General features: G+C 39.8%; 1 protein-coding gene across 1 annotated transcript in view; it reads right to left on the bottom strand.

Annotated features, from left to right (window-relative positions):
- Nucleotides 1-19,959, bottom strand: part of LOC128644007 (BTB/POZ domain-containing protein kctd15-like) — a gene marked incomplete at its 5' end in the record, with an annotated part of 36,362 nt that extends 16,403 nt beyond the window's left edge. Inside the window, one exon of the mRNA XM_053696772.1 lies at nt 19,815-19,959. Within this exon, the coding sequence (XP_053552747.1) occupies nt 19,815-19,959 (145 nt within the window). The remainder of the gene's footprint in view (nt 1-19,814) is intronic.
- Between the last annotated feature and the right edge of the window lie 810 nt (nt 19,960-20,769).

Genomic DNA, 20,769 nt, shown 5'->3' with positions numbered 1-20,769 from the left:
GTGTCTGCAGAAATAACATGCCCCTTCTTCTCAGCACAAAAATGATAACACACATACAGAGTTGAAAAATAGACCTTAAAACGACATAATCATCATGAAAGAAAAAAATTGTGGTTTCAGATAGAGCAAAACAAAAAAAAGGCGAACACTGAAATATTGTGTACACTTAAAAACCCAAAATAAACCCAAAAATTTAAATGTATACAATCCAAAATAAGGATATGTAGGAAGTCTGATATAAATCAGCAGCAGTAGTCCATAAGAGATTCACAGAAAAGAATCTACCAAAGATTTGATTGCAGTGATGTTCATATACCTCACAGGGAAAAGAGGAGAAACAGACAATAGTGAAGTCTGTATAGAGGAATCTAAATGTAGCCACCATTCAGCAAGCGCTACCCAGGTGTTGAACCAAAAATGCGCCGGCTCCTAAGCTTATATTCCTGCTTTTTCAAATAATGATAGCAAGAGAACAAATACAAATTTAAAATAGGAGTAAATTAGAAAGTTGCTTAACATTGCATGCTCTATCTGAATCATGAAAGAAACAGGAATCATTAAAGAACAGGAAAAGGGGGAAATAATGGAAGTATATTGGAAAGTTATTTTACAATGCATAAATATACATATTATATTACATATTATTATATTACAAATCGCAAAGTATTTACTGTCCATTTAAGTAGAAAAAAACTAGTGAAGATATTTTGCAGGATAAAATATAAAAACGTGTTCTGAATCTAAAAAATTAGGTGCCTGGCTTACTGTAGAACAGTCTTAAAGGGACATGAAACCTACATTTTTTCTTTCATGATTTAGAAAGAGAATGCAATTTTAAACGTCTTTCTAATTTACTTCTATTATCTAATTTGTTTTATTCTCTTGATATTCTTTGCTGAAAAGCATATCTAGATATGCTCAGTAGCTGCTGATTGGTTGCTGCACATAGAAGCCACGTGTGATTGGCTCACCCATGTGCATTGTTTTTTCTTCAACTAAGGATATGTAAAAAATGAAGCAAAATAAATAATATAAGTAAATTGTAATGCTGTTTAAATTTGTATTCTCTATCTGAATCATGAAAGAAAGATTTTGAGTTTAGTGGCCCTTTAAAGGGCGACGAGGGGGCGTGGCCTGACCAAGCTAAGAAATGGCCGCATAATTTGTGAGCTCTGTTCAGCTCATCGAATAAATGTTTAATTTGGAGCCCTAAACATTAGCCAAACATGCTAAAACAAAGAACAATAATCTAAATCCTGACCTAGCCGATCTAACCACCTCAAGAACGATAGCTGAGCACAGAGGAAGGCGGGAGACAAGTTATGAGGAAAACCCCATGACATGAAATAGCAGCGGAGACTAAGCGACTACACCGAGTGGCACCGGACTACTACAAACTACTTGCCCTGCAGCATCGGAGGTCCTCGGGAGCGATAGGGGACGGCAGTGCAACGGTGGGAACCTCCGGAGAATAAGAGCAGCAGAGAAAGTTAGAAGGAGCTGCGCAACACCGCACGCACAACAATGCAGCATGGGGAAATCCAAGATGGCGCAGAGGATCGCAACGATCTGAGACTGTGAGCGGAGCTCCCGGACAGGTAAACAAGGTCTCCTGCACTAAAGGGCACAAGAGGGGAGGCTGAGGGTCACCCAAAAAAAGAATAAACGCTGTTGCCAGAGGACAGTATCCCCACATAAACCGTCACACTATATGATAACCAGTGGTCAGGAGTAAGCCATAGAGGGAGCCTAAGAAGGGGAGAAAATAGAATTGATAGCCTCAGAAAGACAAAACAGAGACACCAAATAAAGTATCACACTCCCTAAGAAAAGTCTCTGAGACCCACATACTTTTCATGGAATAAGGGACTGCCCAGCTGTACAACTAAGACACAAACATAAACCTACTCCAGCTTTCCTGATAAACTAGAGAAGCTGACAAGGACTCTTATCATTAAAACCAAAACTGCAAAAGACATTAAACTACTAATCTGCGGCCTCTATATTGCACCACTAACACCAGGTGCCAGAAAATGCCCCTTTTTGTTTTACAATGTCAGCCAGAAGATTAATAAAGGGTGACAAAACAACTAAATCATCTACAGTTAATGCCTACTTTAAAACAACTGTAAACCCCAAATTAAACATAGCGGAGGATATGGAAGAGGGGGACCAAGAAACATCAGATATGGAACACCCTGACTCCAATGAAGACACCACCCCAGTGACCAAAGCTGATTTGAAAGGCTTAGTCTCAAAACAGGACATTGCAGCCAATTTTGAAAAGCTCTGGAATAAAATAGATAACATGCATACAGCAATGACCAATAGCTTATCCGAAATCAAATCAGAGATTGCTTAAAGGGACATAATACTCATATGCTAAATCACTTGAAATTGATGCAGTATAGCTGTAAAAAGCTGACAGGAAAATATCACCTGAGCATCTCTATGTAAAAAAGGAAGATATTTTACCTCACAATCTCCTCAGCTCAGCAGAGTAAGTGTAAGTGTAAAAAGTTATACTCAGCTGCTCCCAGCTGCAGGTAAAAATAAAAAAAAATGAAGAAATGAACAGCAGCCAATCAGCATCAGCATTGCTGAGGTCATGAACTCTTACTGTGATCTCATGAGATTTTACATAACTCTCATGAGATTTCATAGTAAGCTTCCTTTACCTGATTGGTGAAATAATATGAGAGTGCACAATGCTAGTCCCTTCAGATGTCCCAGGACAGACATACTAAAATGCTGCTTAGAAATCCTTTACAATGGGAGGTGGCTACTGAGGAACTTTTGAGGTAAAATATCTTTCTTTTTTACATAGAGATGTTCAGGTGATATTTTCTAGTCAGCTTTTTACAGCTATGCTGCATCACTTTCAAGTGTTTAAACATTTGGGTATTATGGCCCTTTAACTTGGAGGGCGGATGGACACACTGGAGGAACAAACAGACACCTTAGTTGAAGATATCACTAATGTCAACCAAACCGTGGCCACCCACCACCAGGAGCTAAGACTTAGAAAACAGGAGTAGGAGGAACAATATTAGGCTGAAAGGAGTTCCAGAGAGCATCCTTAACAAAGACCTCCTCTCCTATGTAGCACAACTGTTTCACCAGGTGACAGAGGGATCAGAAAACTTCAACATGGGTATTGAAAGAGCCCATAGAGCCCTCAAACCCAAACCCAAGGAGGGTATGCCCCCCAGAGATATAAATTATCAAAATGGCGCTATTCCAAGATAAAGATAAAATCCTACAGGGTGCACGTAAGAACCCCACCTTGAAATTCCAAGGGAACGTAATACAGTTCTATCAAGACCTCAGCGTCAGAACCCTCCAGCGAAGAGGTGCCCTCAGACCGCTAACACAGCTGCTCAGAAAACATCAAATATTATACAAGTGGGGCTTCCCCTTTGCCCTGTATATCACCAAAGACTCCAGAACAATTACTCTCAGGGACCCATCAGACATTCCGGAGGTTTGTCAAATCCTCGACCTAGAAGCCCCAAAATTAACATCTCCTGCTCCCCTGCAACGACTAATAAAACCAGCGGACCAGATTTCGAAAGCTCAATGGACAAGATCGACTAGGAAGAAACAAAAAACTTAAACATACCTCTTTGGGACTTATTAGGGGTTATAAAGACCCCATATGCCACTCTTTGTCACAGATACCACAAGTTAAAATAGTGATAGCCAAAGAATTGCAAGTTCTTAAAGGACACTTTCTCTACCAGCGCCACAACGTGCGAACACACAAGCACATAAAGAGACTGGCTTACTTTCTACAGAGAGAACAGTTCTGTAGATACAGAGATATTAGATAACTTGAAATGAGACTTTGCTCACAAACACTACCCTATTGATAGGGGCCCCTTTTCTAAATTACCAGTATTCAACTCGGTGCAGCTGAACTGACACCCCCAGTTAATTAAGACTCACTGTTATTGCACTTTAAACGTTTTCTTAACATGTTTTTCCCTGTTCTTCTTGTTCTTTTTCTATCTTTCCCCCTATTCTCCCCTGCAGAAACGAGAGAGGCAGATCCAAACTGTTGGGCCCATTGCTTAGCGTTGCAGTATTGCTGCTGCTGGTGCTTATTTCTGTTTTCAGATGTCGAAAGGGAGAGGTCTTTACAGTTAAGGTTCACCATGAAGGTAGATATGATGCCCTCACCAGTAAGGTCTACAACACTAGAGAGTAGGAAACCTAGAGAGGTCTCATGCGGACCAGGTAAGCTAACAACCCACAAACAACACATAAATGGAAGGTGATTTGACTATAGCCACACATAACGTACGTGGCCTCAACACTGACACTAAGAGAAGATTAGCTTTTAAACAATACACTTTGCTTAAAGCCAAGGTACTGTTTCTACAAGAAACACATTTTGTAAAACCCCAACTCCCCTACTACTGGACTAAAAACTACCCCACACATTTTCATGCGACTACCAAGTCGAAAAAGAGGGGAGTCTCGATTCTCATCCACTCCTCAGTCAACTACATACACGAATCCACCACTGCAGACACTGAAGGCAGATACCTAATCTTAAAGGGACAGTTGGATAATGTAGATGTTGTTCTGTGCAAAGTTTACGCGCCCAATGAACAACAACACATTTTTTTCGCCAACATATCGCAACTCATTACACAGTGGTCACAAGTCAGGATTATTATGGCGGGCGATTTTAACATACCCATCCCACCACAGAACACACAGAGACCAAAGACAACTTCGAACAAACTGTTAAGACGAGACAGTATAATACGGAACATTCAGAGCTCACTTAACTCACACTCACTAATAGACTCTTGGTACATCTTAAATGGCGACACCAGAGACACAACTTTTTATTCGGCAGCACATAACACCTACTCCCAACTAGACTATGTCTTTACAAGTCAAATCATGCAGCCGATCCTCAAATCCTCCAGCATTTGTCCCTGTCTATGGTCGGATCACTCTGTGGTGGTTCTTAAGATGACTGGTCTGGTTGACCCAAATAGATCTAGATCCTGGACTTACGACCCAAACTTGCACAAAAACCCACTGGTTTATTCCTCCACCTTGCAACATCTAACTGAATTTTGGGACATTAATACAGACTCTACTGACAATCCGACGTGCGTATGGGCAGCACATAAATTGGTACTAAGGGGCATCCTCATAAAGGAAAAAACTATACATAATAAAAAGACAAGGCGTGACTTGTTGCAAACACATGAGGACATAGCACATTTGGAGAGACAACACAGACTAACGGGGAACCCCACCATACTGAATACCCTGCAAAACAAAAGGGACTCACTGGCTAAATTACTGAACTCCCAGGCCAATAGAGCTATAATGAAACTAAAATCACAGTACTTTATATACGCTAACAAGCCAGACAAATTTTTAGCCCACAAACTTAGAGAAAAATATAAAACAGCTAATATCCCAATCATAGAAAGGCCAGACGGCACAAACACTACCCATCCCCAAGAAATAGTCTACGCCTTTGGAGATTTCTACGCTCAGCTTTACGACGGTCATAAAGTAACACATAGTCCACAGACAGAGAACCTCACACAGAGCTTTTTAGCATCCCCCTCATTAGCTAAACTAACAGAAGACGACAAAAAGACGTTGAATGAACCCATTTCGATGTTAGAGGTCGCATTAGCGATAAAAGCTTTAAAATCAGGGAAAGCCGCGGAACCAGATGGATTCCCGGGGGAATATTACAAGCTGTTTAGAAAAGAACTTATTCCTCATCTGACCAAATTCTGCAACAACATTATGCAAGGATACCCAATCCCAACTGAATTGCTACAAGCCAAAATTATAGTCATACCCAAACCAGGCAAAGACCCAAAAAAATGCTCTAGCTATCACCCTATCTCCCTGATTAACCAAGATATAAAAATTTTACTAAGATCCTGGCAAACAGGTTAGCAAACATACTGCCCAAACTAATACATAAAGACCAAGTGGGATTTATTAGAGACAGAGAAGCCCCAGACAACGTTAGACGAATTGTGGACACGGTCCACCACCTCTGTGACACAAAAACGCCTTCTCTGCTTCTCGCGTTGGATGTGGAGAAGGCGTTCGATAGGGTGGACTGGAGGTACATGACTACAACCTTGACACATATGAACTTTGGGGGCCCTTTTATGGACGCCATCAAAACCATATACACTAACCCGTCGGCCCTGGTGTCCTCCAATGGCTATAGATCTACACTATTTCCAATTTTAAACGGGACCAGGCAGGGATGCCCCTTGTCCTCCTTGCTATTCGCGTTATGTATCGAGCCCCTAGCAGCTAAGATATGGGCGAATCCCGACATAGTAGGAGTTAAAGTAGGCAACTCGAATTACAAGATCAGCCTTTTCGCGGACGACATTCTACTCACTTTGACCAGACCCATGCACTCACTACCCAACCTATTTGAAACACTAGGAGAGTTCTCTTTAATTTCTGGCTATCGCATCAACACCGATAAATGCGAAATGTTACCAATAGCACTCCCCCCACACACAACGAAATTAATCCAAATAAACTTTGAGCTAAAGGAATCTAAAGGTCCCATGAAATACTTAGGGGTGGGAATAACGGCACAGACCCAACAATTATACAAAGCCAATTATATCCCTCTGTACAAAGCTATCAGAAAAGACCTGCAGACATGGAAGAAGCATAACTTCTCCTGGATGGGGAGAATATCGGCGGTGAAGATGACCGTGTTGCCCCGTCTGCTCTATCTTTTCAGAGCTCTCCCCATACGCATTTTATACCCTGACTTAGAGAAACTTCAATCAGAGATTTTGTCATTTATCCAAGGTAAAAAGCTTGCCAGAATAGCAGGGAGAACCTTGACAAATCATAGAAGCCTGGGCTGTTTGGGAGTTCCTAACTTAATAGAATACCATAAGGCAGCTAGAGTGGCCCAAGATACATTAATACTTAGAGTCAGAGAGGAAGCCCTTTGGCTACAGCTAGAATCAGATCTGAGGGGGGGGGGACAAGACAGACGCAATACTATGGGATCGCAGAGACAACACACGCGAGACAAAGCAACACCAACCAATCACAACTGAGACCACTCAGGTCCTATGGTCAGAATTAGCTCACAAAAGGGAGTTGTGCCCATTAGACTCAACATTGAGACCCATTAGATACCTTCTTCACAAAGACCTGCAAAGAACAATTAATAAATGGGAAAACAAGGGACTGTACCGGGTGGCAGACTTTTTACTACAGAATAAAGTGATGACTTATGCCCAATTAAAGGACAAACTAACCCCAGACCCTTTGCACTGGTACTTATACCTCCAAATATCATCAGCAATACACACCTACATACAGTCAATCCAAACCAAAGGAAGACTTACCCTGGAGCACATATGTAGCTCTACAGGCAGACCAAAACAATCCATCTCTAAAATATACCTCGATATACAGAAACTAAAGACCACAGCTAAGACACCTCTCATGCCGAGGTGGGAAGCAGACCTAGACATTAGACTAGAGCCAGAACAATGGCATATGACCCTGGCGACAGCCACTAAAGGTCTATTGAGTGCTAACCTTAGAGAAAACACCCTGAAGACGATATTCAGATGGTACCTAACACCCCTAAGAACGACACATATGACTCGAACTAACTCTAGACTATGCTATAGAGGATGCGGAGAAGTTGGCACATATCGCCACATGCTCTGGGACTGTCCTGAGGTTCAGACTATATGGCAGTCACTATCCAACCAAGTCAGCTATCTATTAGACGAACGGGTGCAGATTAGTATAGCTCATGCTTTAATCCACGAACGTTTACCTCACCTCAATAGACCAATAAACACTTTCATTAGAATTCTATGCACAGTAGTGAGAACCTGCATAGCTAAATATTGGAAAGTAGGTATACCGTCATGGCAAGAGATTAAGAATAAAATTCAGCACACATATAACATGTACGACCTAGCAGCATGGTCCCTAGACACTAAAAACTCGAATGACGAAATCTGGTTTTACTGGAACTATAGAAATGGCTTTAATCACCCACCCCTGCCGACAACAACTTAATCCCAGACCTCTAATTGCTAGTCGGATGCATCTGAACTATTAGTGGCAGCTGGCCTGCTTCCCCCTATATCTAAGGTTACTAATAGCACTCACTATCCTCTTTGTTTTCTTGTTTCCCCTCCTTTGTACTTTCCCTTATTTCCTCCCTTTCAATTACTGGAAGATCTACTCACCCTTAGAAAATACCATGTTTGATTTTAAGTTATATATAAATAAAGGAGGATGAGAGTGATAGGAACTTCTCTACTATACCTCCTGTTATGAGGTACTATACACTGAAAATGTATAGCCTTTGTAATACCTTGTCATTTATATTGTTGTAATTTGCGGCTAGATTTGACGCCGTATGTTCCGGTAAGCTTTTTCTTTCTCTGTTACCAATAAAAAATGATTTAAACATAAAGGGCGACGAGGCCCCAGTAGTTTACATTGAAATCATTATCTCTTTTGCTCAGTTACTGCATATATCACAAAGACGTCTCCTACTATTTTTGGTCAGATCATCAATCTTTGTCCTCCAAATTAAATGTCTATAAAGGAACTGCCGGACTTTAGAAACCACAAGACTATAAAAAATGTAACTAAAAGATGGGCATTAACAGAAGGCAACAGCCCACAATTAACACAAAAGCAGTTTGTAGAAAGTGCCTCAATATAACATACCACTGCAAAGCTATGTGTAACACAAAAAGCCTACCGTAAATTCACACCGTTAGCTTAGGTGATACTGTAGCACTTCTACATGACAAAGATAGACAGACACCTATATCAATTACACATGAAGCCTTCATGTAAGGTTTTCGGAAATTAGCAAGATCCTACTCAATATTAAAAACTGCTACATGACAAAGATAGACAGACACCTATATCAATTACACATGAAGCCTTCATGTAAGGTTTTCGGAAATTAGCAAGATCCTACTCAATATTCAAAACTTTTAACAACATTCACAACTCTATACATGAAATGCAACCCGATTTAACCTTAAGGCTCCTATTTTATTTGATTAAACAAAGGTGAAAACTAATAAATATTCAGGAACCCTTTGTAATTTCTTTAACATAAAAACACTTAATACACCACACAACAAAAATCATGCCTGTGAGTATTGCTCGCCACAGTGTTTGACAATTAGAAAAACAAACACTATATTTAACTTGTTTATGCAATTATACATCTTCCTACTGCTGGAAACACATTTTCTTTTTACACTGCTGATCTTATGCCTTGATTTTTTATCTTATAATGTAAATATGACAAAGACCAGCATGTTTGCAAACATAAAACCTGTTTTATGACCATTGCATTTTCTGGCAATGATGTAGATTTTGGTGCATTTAAAGCCTCTCACAGCTGTTTCTTTGCATCAAAAATGAGAACAGAAAATATGCCGAGCTGTCACATACAAAACGACAATTCTTTTTAAACCACAGAAAGTGTCCAAATAAGACACAAATGAGGCAGAATGCTGAATTTTATTTTCAAATCAAAGCATGTCAGAGTTAGGTTCTATCAATACACATAAGCACTTTTTTCATATTCAGCTGACTTTATTCATCAAGTAGCAAACCTAAAAGAGATCACTTTGGTGACCAAAAAAACTAAACCTACACAATAGCTGAGCCCTAGTAGATTAGGGAAAGACAAATTTATTTCACAATACGGAGGTAATACACTGATGCAGGAACCAACAAAAACAGAATTTATGCTTACCTGATAAATTACTTTCTCCAACGGTGTGTCCGGTCCACGGCGTCATCCTTACTTGTGGGATATTCTCTTCCCCAACAGGAAATGGCAAAGAGCCCAGCAAAGCTGGTCACATGATCCCTCCTAGGCTCCGCCTTCCCCAGTCATTCGACCGACGTAAAGGAGGAATATGCATAGGAGAAATCATATGATACCGTGGTGACTGTAGTTAGAGAAAATAATTCATCAGACCTGATTAAAAAACCAGGGCGGGCCGTGGACCGGACACACCGTTGGAGAAAGTAATTTATCAGGTAAGCATAAATTCTGTTTTCTCCAACATAGGTGTGTCCGGTCCACGGCGTCATCCTTACTTGTGGGAACCAATACCAAAGCTTTAGGACACGGATGATGGGAGGGAGCAAATCAGGTCACCTAGATGGAAGGCACCACGGTTTGCAAAACCTTTCTCCCAAAAATAGCCTCAGAAGAAGCAAAAGTATCAAATTTGTAAAACTTGGTAAAAGTGTGCAGTGAAGACCAAGTCGCTGCTCTACATATCTGATCAACAGAAGCCTCGTTCTTGAAGGCCCATGTGGAAGCCACAGCCCTAGTGGAGTGAGCTGTGATTCTTTCAGGAGGCTGCCGTCCGGCAGTCTCATAAGCCAATCGGATGATGCTTTTAAGCCAAAAGGAGAGAGAGGTAGAAGTTGCTTTTTGACCTCTCCTTTTACCAGAGTAAACAACAAACAAGGAAGATGTTTGTCTGAAATCCTTTGTAGCCTCTAAATAGAATTTTAGAGCACGAACTACATCCAAATTGTGCAACAAACGTTCCTTCTTTGAAACTGGCTTTGGACACAAAGAAGGCACAACTATCTCCTGGTTAATATTTTTGTTAGAAAAAAACTTTCGGAAGAAAACCAGGTTTAGTACGCAAAACCACCTTATTTGCATGGAACACCAGATAAGGAGGAGAACACTGCAGAGCAGATAACTCTGAAACTCTTCTAGCAGAAGAAATTGCAACCAAAAACAAAACTTTCCAAGATAACAACTTAATATCTACGGAATGTAAGGGTTCAAACAGAACCCCTTGAAGAACTGAAAGAACTAAATTGAGACTCCAAGGAGGAGTCAAAGGTTTGTAAACAGGCTTGATTCTAACCAGAGCCTGAACAAAAGCTTGAACATCTGGCACAGCCGCCAGCTTTTTGTGAAGTAAAACAGATAAAGCAGAAATCTGTCCCTTCAAAGAACTTGCAGATAATCCTTTCTCCAAACCCTCTTGTAGAAAGGATAGAATCTTAGGAATTTTTACCCTGTTTCATGGGAATCCTTTCGATTCGCACCAACAGATATATTTCTTCCATACTTTATGGTAAATTTTCCTAGTTACAGGCTTTCTAGCCTGAATAAGAGTATCAATGACAGAATCTGAGAACCCACGCTTTGATAAAATCAAGCGTTCAATCTCCAAGCAGTCAGTTGGAGCGAGGCCAGATTCGGATGTTCGAACGGACCTTGAACAAGAAGGTCCCGTCTCAAAGGTAGCTTCCATGGTGGAGCCGATGACATATTCACCAGGTCTGCATACCAAGTTCTGCGTGGCCACGCAGGAGCTATCAAGATCACCGAAGCCCTCTCCTGATTGATCCTGGCTACCAGCCTGGGAATGAGAGGAAACGGTGGGAATACATAGGCTAGGTTGAAGGTCCAAGGTGCTACTAGTGCATCTACTAGAGTCGCCTTGGGATCCCTGGATCTGGACCCGTAGCAAGGAACCTTGAAGTTCTGACGAGACGCCATCAGATCCATGTCTGGAATGCCCCATAATTGAGTTATGTGGGCAAAGATTTCCGGATGGAGTTCCCACTCCCCCGGATGAAAAGTCTGACGACTCAGAAAATCCGCTTCCCAATTTTCTACTCCTGGGATGTGGATTGCAGACAAGTGGCAGGAGTGAATCTCCGCCCATTGAATTACTTTGGTCACTTCTTCCATCGCCAGGGAACTCCTTGTTCCCCCCTGATGGTTGATATATGCAACAGTCGTCATGTTGTCTGATTGAAACCTTATGAATTTGGCCTTTGCTAGTTGAGGCCAAGCCTTGAGAGCATTGAATATCGCTCTCAGTTCCAGAATGTTTATCGGGAGAAGAGATTCTTCCCGAGACCATAGACCCTGAGCTTTCAGGGAGTTCCAGACCGCGCCCCAGCCCACCAGACTGGCGTCGGTCGTGACAATGACCCACTCTGGTCTGCGGAAGCTCATCCCTTGAGACAGGTTGTCCAGGGTCAGCCACCAACGGAGTGAATCTCTGGTCCTCTGATCTACTTGGATCGTCGGGGACAAGTCTGTATAATCCCCATTCCACTGTCTGAGCATGCACAGTTGTAATGGTCTTAGATGAATCCGCGCAAAAGGAACTATGTCCATTGCCGCAACCATCAAACCTATTACTTCCATGCACTGCGCTATGGAAGGAAGAAGAACAGAATGAAGTACTTGACAAGAGCTTAGAAGTTTTGATTTTCTGGCCTCTGTCAGAAAAATCTTCATTTCTAAGGAGTCTATTATTGTTCCCAAGAAGGGAACTCTTGTTGACGGGAATAGAAAACTTTTTTCTACGTTCACTTTCCACCCGTGAGATCTGAGAAAGGCTAGGACAATGTCCGTATGAGCCTTTGCTTGTGGCAGAGACGACGCTTGAATTAGAATGTCGTCCAAGTAAGGTACTACTGCAATGCCCCTTGGCCTTAGCACCGCTAGAAGGGACCCTAGTACCTTTGTGAAAATTCTTGGAGCAGTGGCTAATCCGAATGGAAGTGCCACAAACTGGTAATGCCTGTCCAGAAAGGCGAATCTTAGGAACCGATGATGTTCCTTGTGGATAGGAATATGTAGATACGCATCCTTTAAATCCACCGTGGTCATGAATTGACCTTCCTGGATGGTAGGAAGAATTGTCCGAATGGTTTCCATTTTGAACGATGGAACCCTGAGAAATTTGTTTAGGATCTTGAGATCCAAAATTGGCCTGAATGTTCCCTCTTTTTTGGGAACTATGAACAGATTGGAGTAAAACCCCATCCCTTGTTCTCCTAATGGAACAGGATGAATCACTCCCATTTTTAACAGGTCTTCTACACAATGTAAGAATGCCTGTCTTTTTATTTGGTCTGAAGACAATTGAGACCTGTGGAACCTTCCCCTTGGGGGTAGTTCCTTGAATTCCAGGAGATAACCTTGAGAAACTATTTCTAGCGCCCAAGGATCCTGAACATCTCTTGCCCAAGCCTGAGCGAAGAGAGAGAGTCTGCCCCCCACCAGATCCGGTCCCGGATCGGGAGCCAGCATCTCATGCTGTCTTGGTAGCGGTAGCAGGCTTCTTGGCCTGCTTACCCTTGTTCCAGCCTTGCATCGGTCTCCAGGCTGGCTTGGTTTGAGAAGAATTACCCTCTTGCTTAGAGGATGTAGAGCTTGAGGCTGGTCCGTTTCTGCGAAAAGGACGAAAATTTGTTTTATTTTTAGCCTTAAAAGACCTATCCTGAGGAAGGGCGTGGCCCTTTCCCCCAGTGATGTCTGAAATAATCTCTTTCAAGTCAGGGCCAAACAGCGTTTTCCCCTTGAAAGGGATGTTAAGCAATTTGTTCTTGGAGGACACGTCCGCTGACCAAGACTTTAGCCAAAGCGCTCTGCGCGCCACAATAGCAAAACCTGAATTTTTCGCCGCTAATCTAGCTAATTGCAAAGTGGCGTCTAAGGTAAAAGAGTTAGCCAATTTAAGTGCTTGAACTCTGTCCATAACCTCCTCATAAGAAGATGCTTTATTGAGCGACTTTTCTAGTTCTTCGAACCAGAAACACGCTGCTGTAGTGACAGGAACAATGCATGAAATTGGTTGTAGAAGGTAACCTTGCTGAACAAACATCTTTTTAAGCAAACCCTCTAATTTTTTATCCATAGGATCTTTGAAAGCACAACTATCTTCTATGGGGATAGTGGTGCGTTTGTTTAGAGTAGAAACCGCCCCCCTCGACCTTGGGGACTGTCTGCCATAAGTCCTTCCTGGGGTCGACCATAGGAAATAATTTCTTAAATATAGGGGGAGGGACAAAAGGTATGCCGGGCCTTTCCCATTCTTTATTTACAATGTCCGCCACCCGCTTGGGTATAGGAAAAGCTTCGGGGGGCACCGGGACCTCTAGGAACTTGTCCATCTTACATAATTTCTCTGGAATGACCAAATTGTCACAATCATCCAGAGTAGATAACACCTCCTTAAGCAGAGCGCGGAGATGTTCCAATTTAAATTTGAATGTAATAACGTCAGGTTCAGCTTGTTGAGAAATTTTTCCTGAATCTGAAATTTCTCCCTCAGACAAAACCTCCCTGGCCCCTTCAGACTGGTGTAAGGGCATGTCAGAACCATTATCATCAGCGTCCTCATGCTCTTCAGTATCTAAAACAGAGCAGTCACGCTTTCGCTGATAAGCGGGCATTTTGGCTAAAATGTTTTTAATAGAATTATCCATTACAGCCGTTAATTGTTGCATAGTAAGGAGGATTGGCGCACTAGATGAACTAGGGACCTCCTGAGTGGGCAAGACTGGTGTAGACATGGAAGGAGATGATGCAGTACCATGCTTACTCCCCTCACTTAAGGAATCAGTTTGGGCAACATTATTATCAGTGGCATCATTGTCCCTACTTTGTTTGTCACATTCATCACATATATTTAAATGGAGAGGAACCTTGGCTTCCGAACATACAGAACATCGTCTATCTGCTAGTTCAGACATGTTAATAGGCATAAACTTGATAACAAAGCACATAAAACGTTTTAAAATAAAACCGTTACTGTCTCTTTAAATTTTAAACTGAACACACTTTATTACTGAATATGCGAAAAAGTATGAAGGAATTGTTCAAAATTCACCAAAATTTCACCACAGTGTCTTAAAGCCTTAAAAGTATTGCACACCAAATTTGAAATCTTTAACTCTTAAAATAACGGAACCGGAGCCGTTTTTACATTTAACCCCTATACAGTCCCTGGTATCTGCTTTGCTGAGACCCAACCAAGCCCAGAGGGGAATACGATACCAAATGACGCCTTCAATAAGCTTTTTCAGTGGATCTGAGCTCCTCACACATGCATCTGCATGCCTTGCTTCTCAAAAACAACTGCGCATTAGTGGCGCGAAAATGAGGCTCTGCCTATGACTAGAAAAGGCCCCCAGTGAAAAAGGTGTCCAATACAGTGCCTGCCGTTTTTTTAACAGAATTCCCAAGATTAAAATAACTCTCCAAAGTTATAAACCATTAAATATGCTTATAAAGTAATCGTTTTAGCCCAGAAAAATGTCTACCAGTCTTTAAAGCCCTTGTGAAGCCCTTTATTCTTATATTAAAAATTAAGAAAATGGCTTACCGGATCCCATAGGGAAAATGACAGCTTCCAGCATTACCAAGTCTTGTTAGAAATGTGTCATACCTCAAGCAGCAAAAGTCTGCTCACTGTTTCCCCCAACTGAAGTTAATTCATCTCAACAGTCCTGTGTGGAAACAGCCATCGATTTTAGTAACGGTTGCTAAAATCATTTTCCTCTTACAAACAGAAATCTTCATCTCCTTTCTGTTTCAGAGTAAATAGTACATACCAGCACTATTTTAAAATAACAAACTCTTGATTGAAGAATACAAACTACATTTAAACACCAAAAAACTCTTAGCCATCTCCGTGGAGCTGTTGCCTGTGCAACGGCAAAGAGAATGACTGGGGAAGGCGGAGCCTAGGAGGGATCATGTGACCAGCTTTGCTGGGCTCTTTGCCATTTCCTGTTGGGGAAGAGAATATCCCACAAGTAAGGATGACGCCGTGGACCGGACACACCTATGTTGGAGAAAAGTTAGCAGCCAATAGTGTAATGCTTGGAGCCATTGCTCTCCGATTCCCAGGATTTGACAAGCCTTGGCACAAAGCAACTTGTTTGTTTATATTTTTTTTTTCTAAAGGTGTCTGTCTGGTTTGCTAATCCACTTCTATATACTACATGATCAGTCCCCCAAAGATCAGCTTGGATCCTTCTGTAGGATACATGTTGTGACATTTTAAGCTCACTAATACAGATAAAACAAAACAGGTTTGGTCATTATTTTTGTGATGTTCCTGTCAGTTCAACACAATTTAAAAAAACTTAGGCCCATGGAAATTAATATTCGCCATTGAGGACCCATGGTTCTGATCGCAAAACATGAAGTCTATTAAAACCCTCCCAAACCCAAGCTTTCAGTGAATAGCTAATAAATATAATTATCATTTCACACAACCAACAGGCCTGCATGTCTAAAGGGAATAATAGGTAAATGCCAAAACTCTATCCAAGCTTCACACACAGAAAAAAACATAGATGAGGACCTAATCTAATACTCTACTTGGGGAGAATAGACCTATAATACTTGAGTCACCCACAGTATGAAGTGATGAAAGGTAAAAATAATTTAGGCCAATCACTAGGATGTATGAAGATGTTACAGAATGGTTAAAGCACTATGAATCTGGAATAAAAATTAAATATTCTCCTTTTGAACACTTTAACATAAGATAATTGTGTTTTTGCAACACATTAAGGTAATCAAATGTTATTCCTTCCCAAAGAATCCAAACAAATTTTTTTTTTCATTACAAGAACAATATGCTTCAAATATGATACACCCAGTATTTCATGTCTTTTTTTCTGCATTTACTGCAGGTAAAATATTTGCAAACATTAGGAAAGTTAAGAAACTTTCTTCTTTTTGTCACATTATACATGTTCAACTTTGAATGTGGCTTTATATGGGGAAATAAGCTCAGTCCGGGTGGTTAGGACATGAGCTATTAAAAAGGATTTGTGAGCTGTTCTGAACAATAAATAATCAAGGATGCACATATCAAGAGATAGTTTATGAGGGGTTTAACACAGGACAAGGTTTGACATTTTTGCTTAAAACTTTGAAACCAGCCTATATGTATGTTTGTGTATGAGATTGAGAAAGGGGCAGAGAACACCAATACCTCCACTTATTTAACCCTTAACTGCATAAAGCAAACCCAAACACTAAGGGCTAGATTACAAGTGGAGTGCGATAATTAATCAGCCATTACAAGTGGCTTATAAAATTAACCAGAGATCAGATCTGTGCCCCAAATGCCCCCAAAATACTGTGTAGTCTATTTATTAAAAAATAAAGATAGCAGCATCTTTATTTTTTAATAAAATAACTGCACTAGGCAGTATTTTGGAGCTAAAGTTGGCGGAAGTGGGGAGTTCGAAAAAAAAATGGCACTGAAAAGTGAGTTTACATCGCGGTCTATGGGAACTGTGTGTTTCCAGTAAATATATATGTATATGCTGATATACATATATATTTATATGTATGTGTTACTATGTGTATATACACATATTAGCACACACACACATATATATAAATGTTTATCAGCATATACATATATATTTATAAATGCTGCAATCGCTGCGCTACTTACCACATTCGCTGCACTTAGGTTCTGATGCCGTCTCTGATGGTATCAGAACGAGGCTGCCATTGGAGCCTATGAAAGCGTGCTCTTGTGAGCGCAATGCTTCCCAGCATTGCTGTTAACTTGTAATACCAGTGCACATTAGCGTGCGCTGGTATTACAGTGGAGCGAGCACACTTGCAATCTGGCCCTAAGAGGGTTAACTCACAATTGCATAACACACCAACAGGGAATGTTATTATCCCCTTATTGCCAGAACATATGGAGCAGTGATATTATCCACAATCAAGAGTGGCTGGGCAGCCTTGACAGTACGTTGTATCTGTCAGAATGAAAAAGGAGGATGACTACTGTGCATCCCCACACATCAATGGTTGGAAAGTGATGGCTGTGCCATACTTGCAGTGAAGATGAGAGAGACAACTGACCTCTGCAACCCTACCCAGGTAGATGTCATTTTACTAGGTGATAGGGATGACTTTATAGACCCCATCGCACCTGCTATTGATAAACTTCTACAAAGAGGTCTGCAGAACTACCATTGCCGTACAATTGTAGCACATCAAAATATTAGTTAGATCAATGACAAAGCTAAACATAAAAATGTTGTTTGGTACAACTATTTTATGTTTTTTGTTTAGTTTTTGTTAAATATTTTCTACTATGCCGAGTTATTTTGGACAGGGATAGGAACATGCATACAGTTAAAAATGGGTTAAACCACCCATTTGGGAATTCAGAATTTGTGTAATATTTGTATTGTTAGATTTGAGTGGGTACCTCACAGAAATAAGTTAAAATGTATGCTTAAATTAAATTAAGGCCAAACAACTAAAAATACCTCTAGCACAGGGGTGTGAAACGGCCCAGCAGCGAAAGGGTTAAATTGTAAATTACGAATAGTACAAGTAGTTTGTCGGGCCACTAAATAATCACTAACCTGGATAGCAACACCCATTCAGATCAGTGGTCACCCAACAAAAATAAGGTAACAAATAAAACTGCTTATAACCTTTCAAGTTCTTCCTCGCTTAACAGCTTAAAACCTGTATAAAATCTTCTTTCACAGAAAAATTATAACATGAAGTTTTGTGGAAAGTGAGAAGTCTGCTGCTTTTCTCTTTTGAAAAATTGCATTGTGAATGGATTGCAGGTTTATTAAGGCAGAAAAACTTAAACTATATGAAGAGTTTTGTTGAGGATAAAAGCAAGAAACTCTAGTGATGAGAAGATACTTTCCATGTGATTTGAATTGCTTTGGAAATTTAGAGGTAAACAAAGAGGAAAAAACACAAACAAAATCTTATATGGGTTTGGATAAAAATACCAGCGCTGCGGAATCTGTTGGCGCTCTACAAATAACAGATAATAATACCAGCATCTTACAAAAAAGAGTTACAATGGGACAATAAGCACCTTGTAATTACAAGACATTTCTATTGTCTTACTATAGAACAAGACATCAGCCAAATCCAAATGTTTTTAAAACAAACATCCTTTTTACTGAAATTGTTTTTTTAATAACCGAACTCCACCCATTATTTGCCTTATTTGGAGGAGCCAATCTGGCCTTTAGTGTGCAAACAAGGCCATGGCTATAATGTTAGTTTACAGTACATTGTTTTGCAGTTGTTAGAAGTTCAAAATAAAAAGATATGTAGCAAGCTTAGCTTTGAGAAGTCAGCAGGGTACATTTCGAGTTCTGAGAATTAGACAATCCTCAATTTTCAGAGCTAAAGTACACAGATACTTTAGAGTGAACGGCCATTCCCTGAAGAAAGGCTGCCTATTTGAGTTCAGAACTTTGCTTCCTCATCAAAATCACATTCTGGGGAGCCTATGTGAATATTTCACTTTACAAGACATATATATATATATACATATACTATATATATATATATATATACTATATATATATATACTATATATATATACTATATATATATATATATACTATATATATATATATATATATATACTATATATATACTATATATATATATATATATATATATATATACTATCTATATATATATATATATATATATATATATATATATATATATATATATATATATATATATATATATATAATATATATATATATATATATATATATATATATATACACACACACACACACACACACTTATCCCTGTAGTCATTTTACCACTTTGCAGCTATATTATTACTTTGTTGTTTTTATCATATGTGTATGCCAACTTTATAGCACTATTTTCTAATAGGTGCACCTATTAACCTAACGGTTAGTACTTAACTGTAGGTTAATATATTAAATTACAGGAAAATGGTGGCAAAATAAATAATGAAAGCATACTGCAAAGTTATTTTATTACGTATAGCTAAACATTTTATATAAAAATCTCAAGGTGTTCACTGTCCCTTTAAGCTAAAATGCATTTTCTTTTTTTGTTTTGCTTCAAAACAAAAATATTTAATAAAGTCTGTAGAATTTCACCCTCAGGGAAGATTCTGATTTGCCTTTCACCTTCTTACCTTAAAGTCCTCGGGGAGAAGAAGCTTACAGGTCCGTAAAAAGCTTAAAATGTATCTGAAAATTTCCCCATCCCGATCAATGAAGTAATGCTGTTTTAAACTGTCCAACACAATAGTTTCTGTGCCATTAAACAGGCGGCTTATTCTGCAAAGAAAGAAAACAATTTTAACAAACAAACTCTATTGGCATCCAGTACAGTCTAACCCATTGGTTTTTTTTAACCCCTTAGTGACCACAGCACTTTTCAATATTCTTACCGTTTGGGACCAGGGCTATTTTTACATTTCTGTGGCGAATGTGTTTAGCTGTCATTTTCCTCTTACTCATTTACTGTACCCACACACATTATATACCGTTTTTCTCGCAATTAAATGGACTTTCTAAAGATACCATTATTTTCAACATATCTTATAATTTACTATAAAAAAAAATATAAAATATGATGAAAAAAATGGAAAACACACACTTTTTCTAACTTTTACCCCCAAAATCTACAACCACCAAAAAACACCCATGCTAAATAGTTTCTAAATGTTGTCCTGAGTTTAGAAATACCCAATGTTTACATGTTCTTTGCTTTTTTTGGAAGTTATAGTGCAATAAGTACAAGTAGCACTTTGCAATTTCCAAACCATTTTTTTTCTTCTCAAAATTAGCAAGTTACATTGTAACACTGCTATATGTCAGGAATCCCTGAAAAACCCTTCACATGTATATATATTTTTTAGTAGAGAACCTAAAGTATTGATCTAGGCCCATCTTGGTATATTTCATGCCACCATTTCACCGACAAATGTGATCAAATAAAAAAATTGTTCCCTTTTTCACAAACTTTAGGTTTCTCGCTGAAATTATTTACAAACAGCTTGTGCAATTATGGCACAAATGGTTGTAAATGCTTCTCTGGGATCCCTTTTGTTCAGAAATAGCAGACGTATATGGCTTTGGCATTGC

The sequence above is a fragment of the Bombina bombina genome, unplaced genomic scaffold (genome assembly GCF_027579735.1).
Source record: "Bombina bombina isolate aBomBom1 unplaced genomic scaffold, aBomBom1.pri scaffold_1340, whole genome shotgun sequence".
Lineage (NCBI taxonomy): Eukaryota > Metazoa > Chordata > Amphibia > Anura > Bombinatoridae > Bombina > Bombina bombina.
Note: the sequence above shows the minus strand (reverse complement) of the source record. Positions and strands in the feature narration are given on the sequence as shown.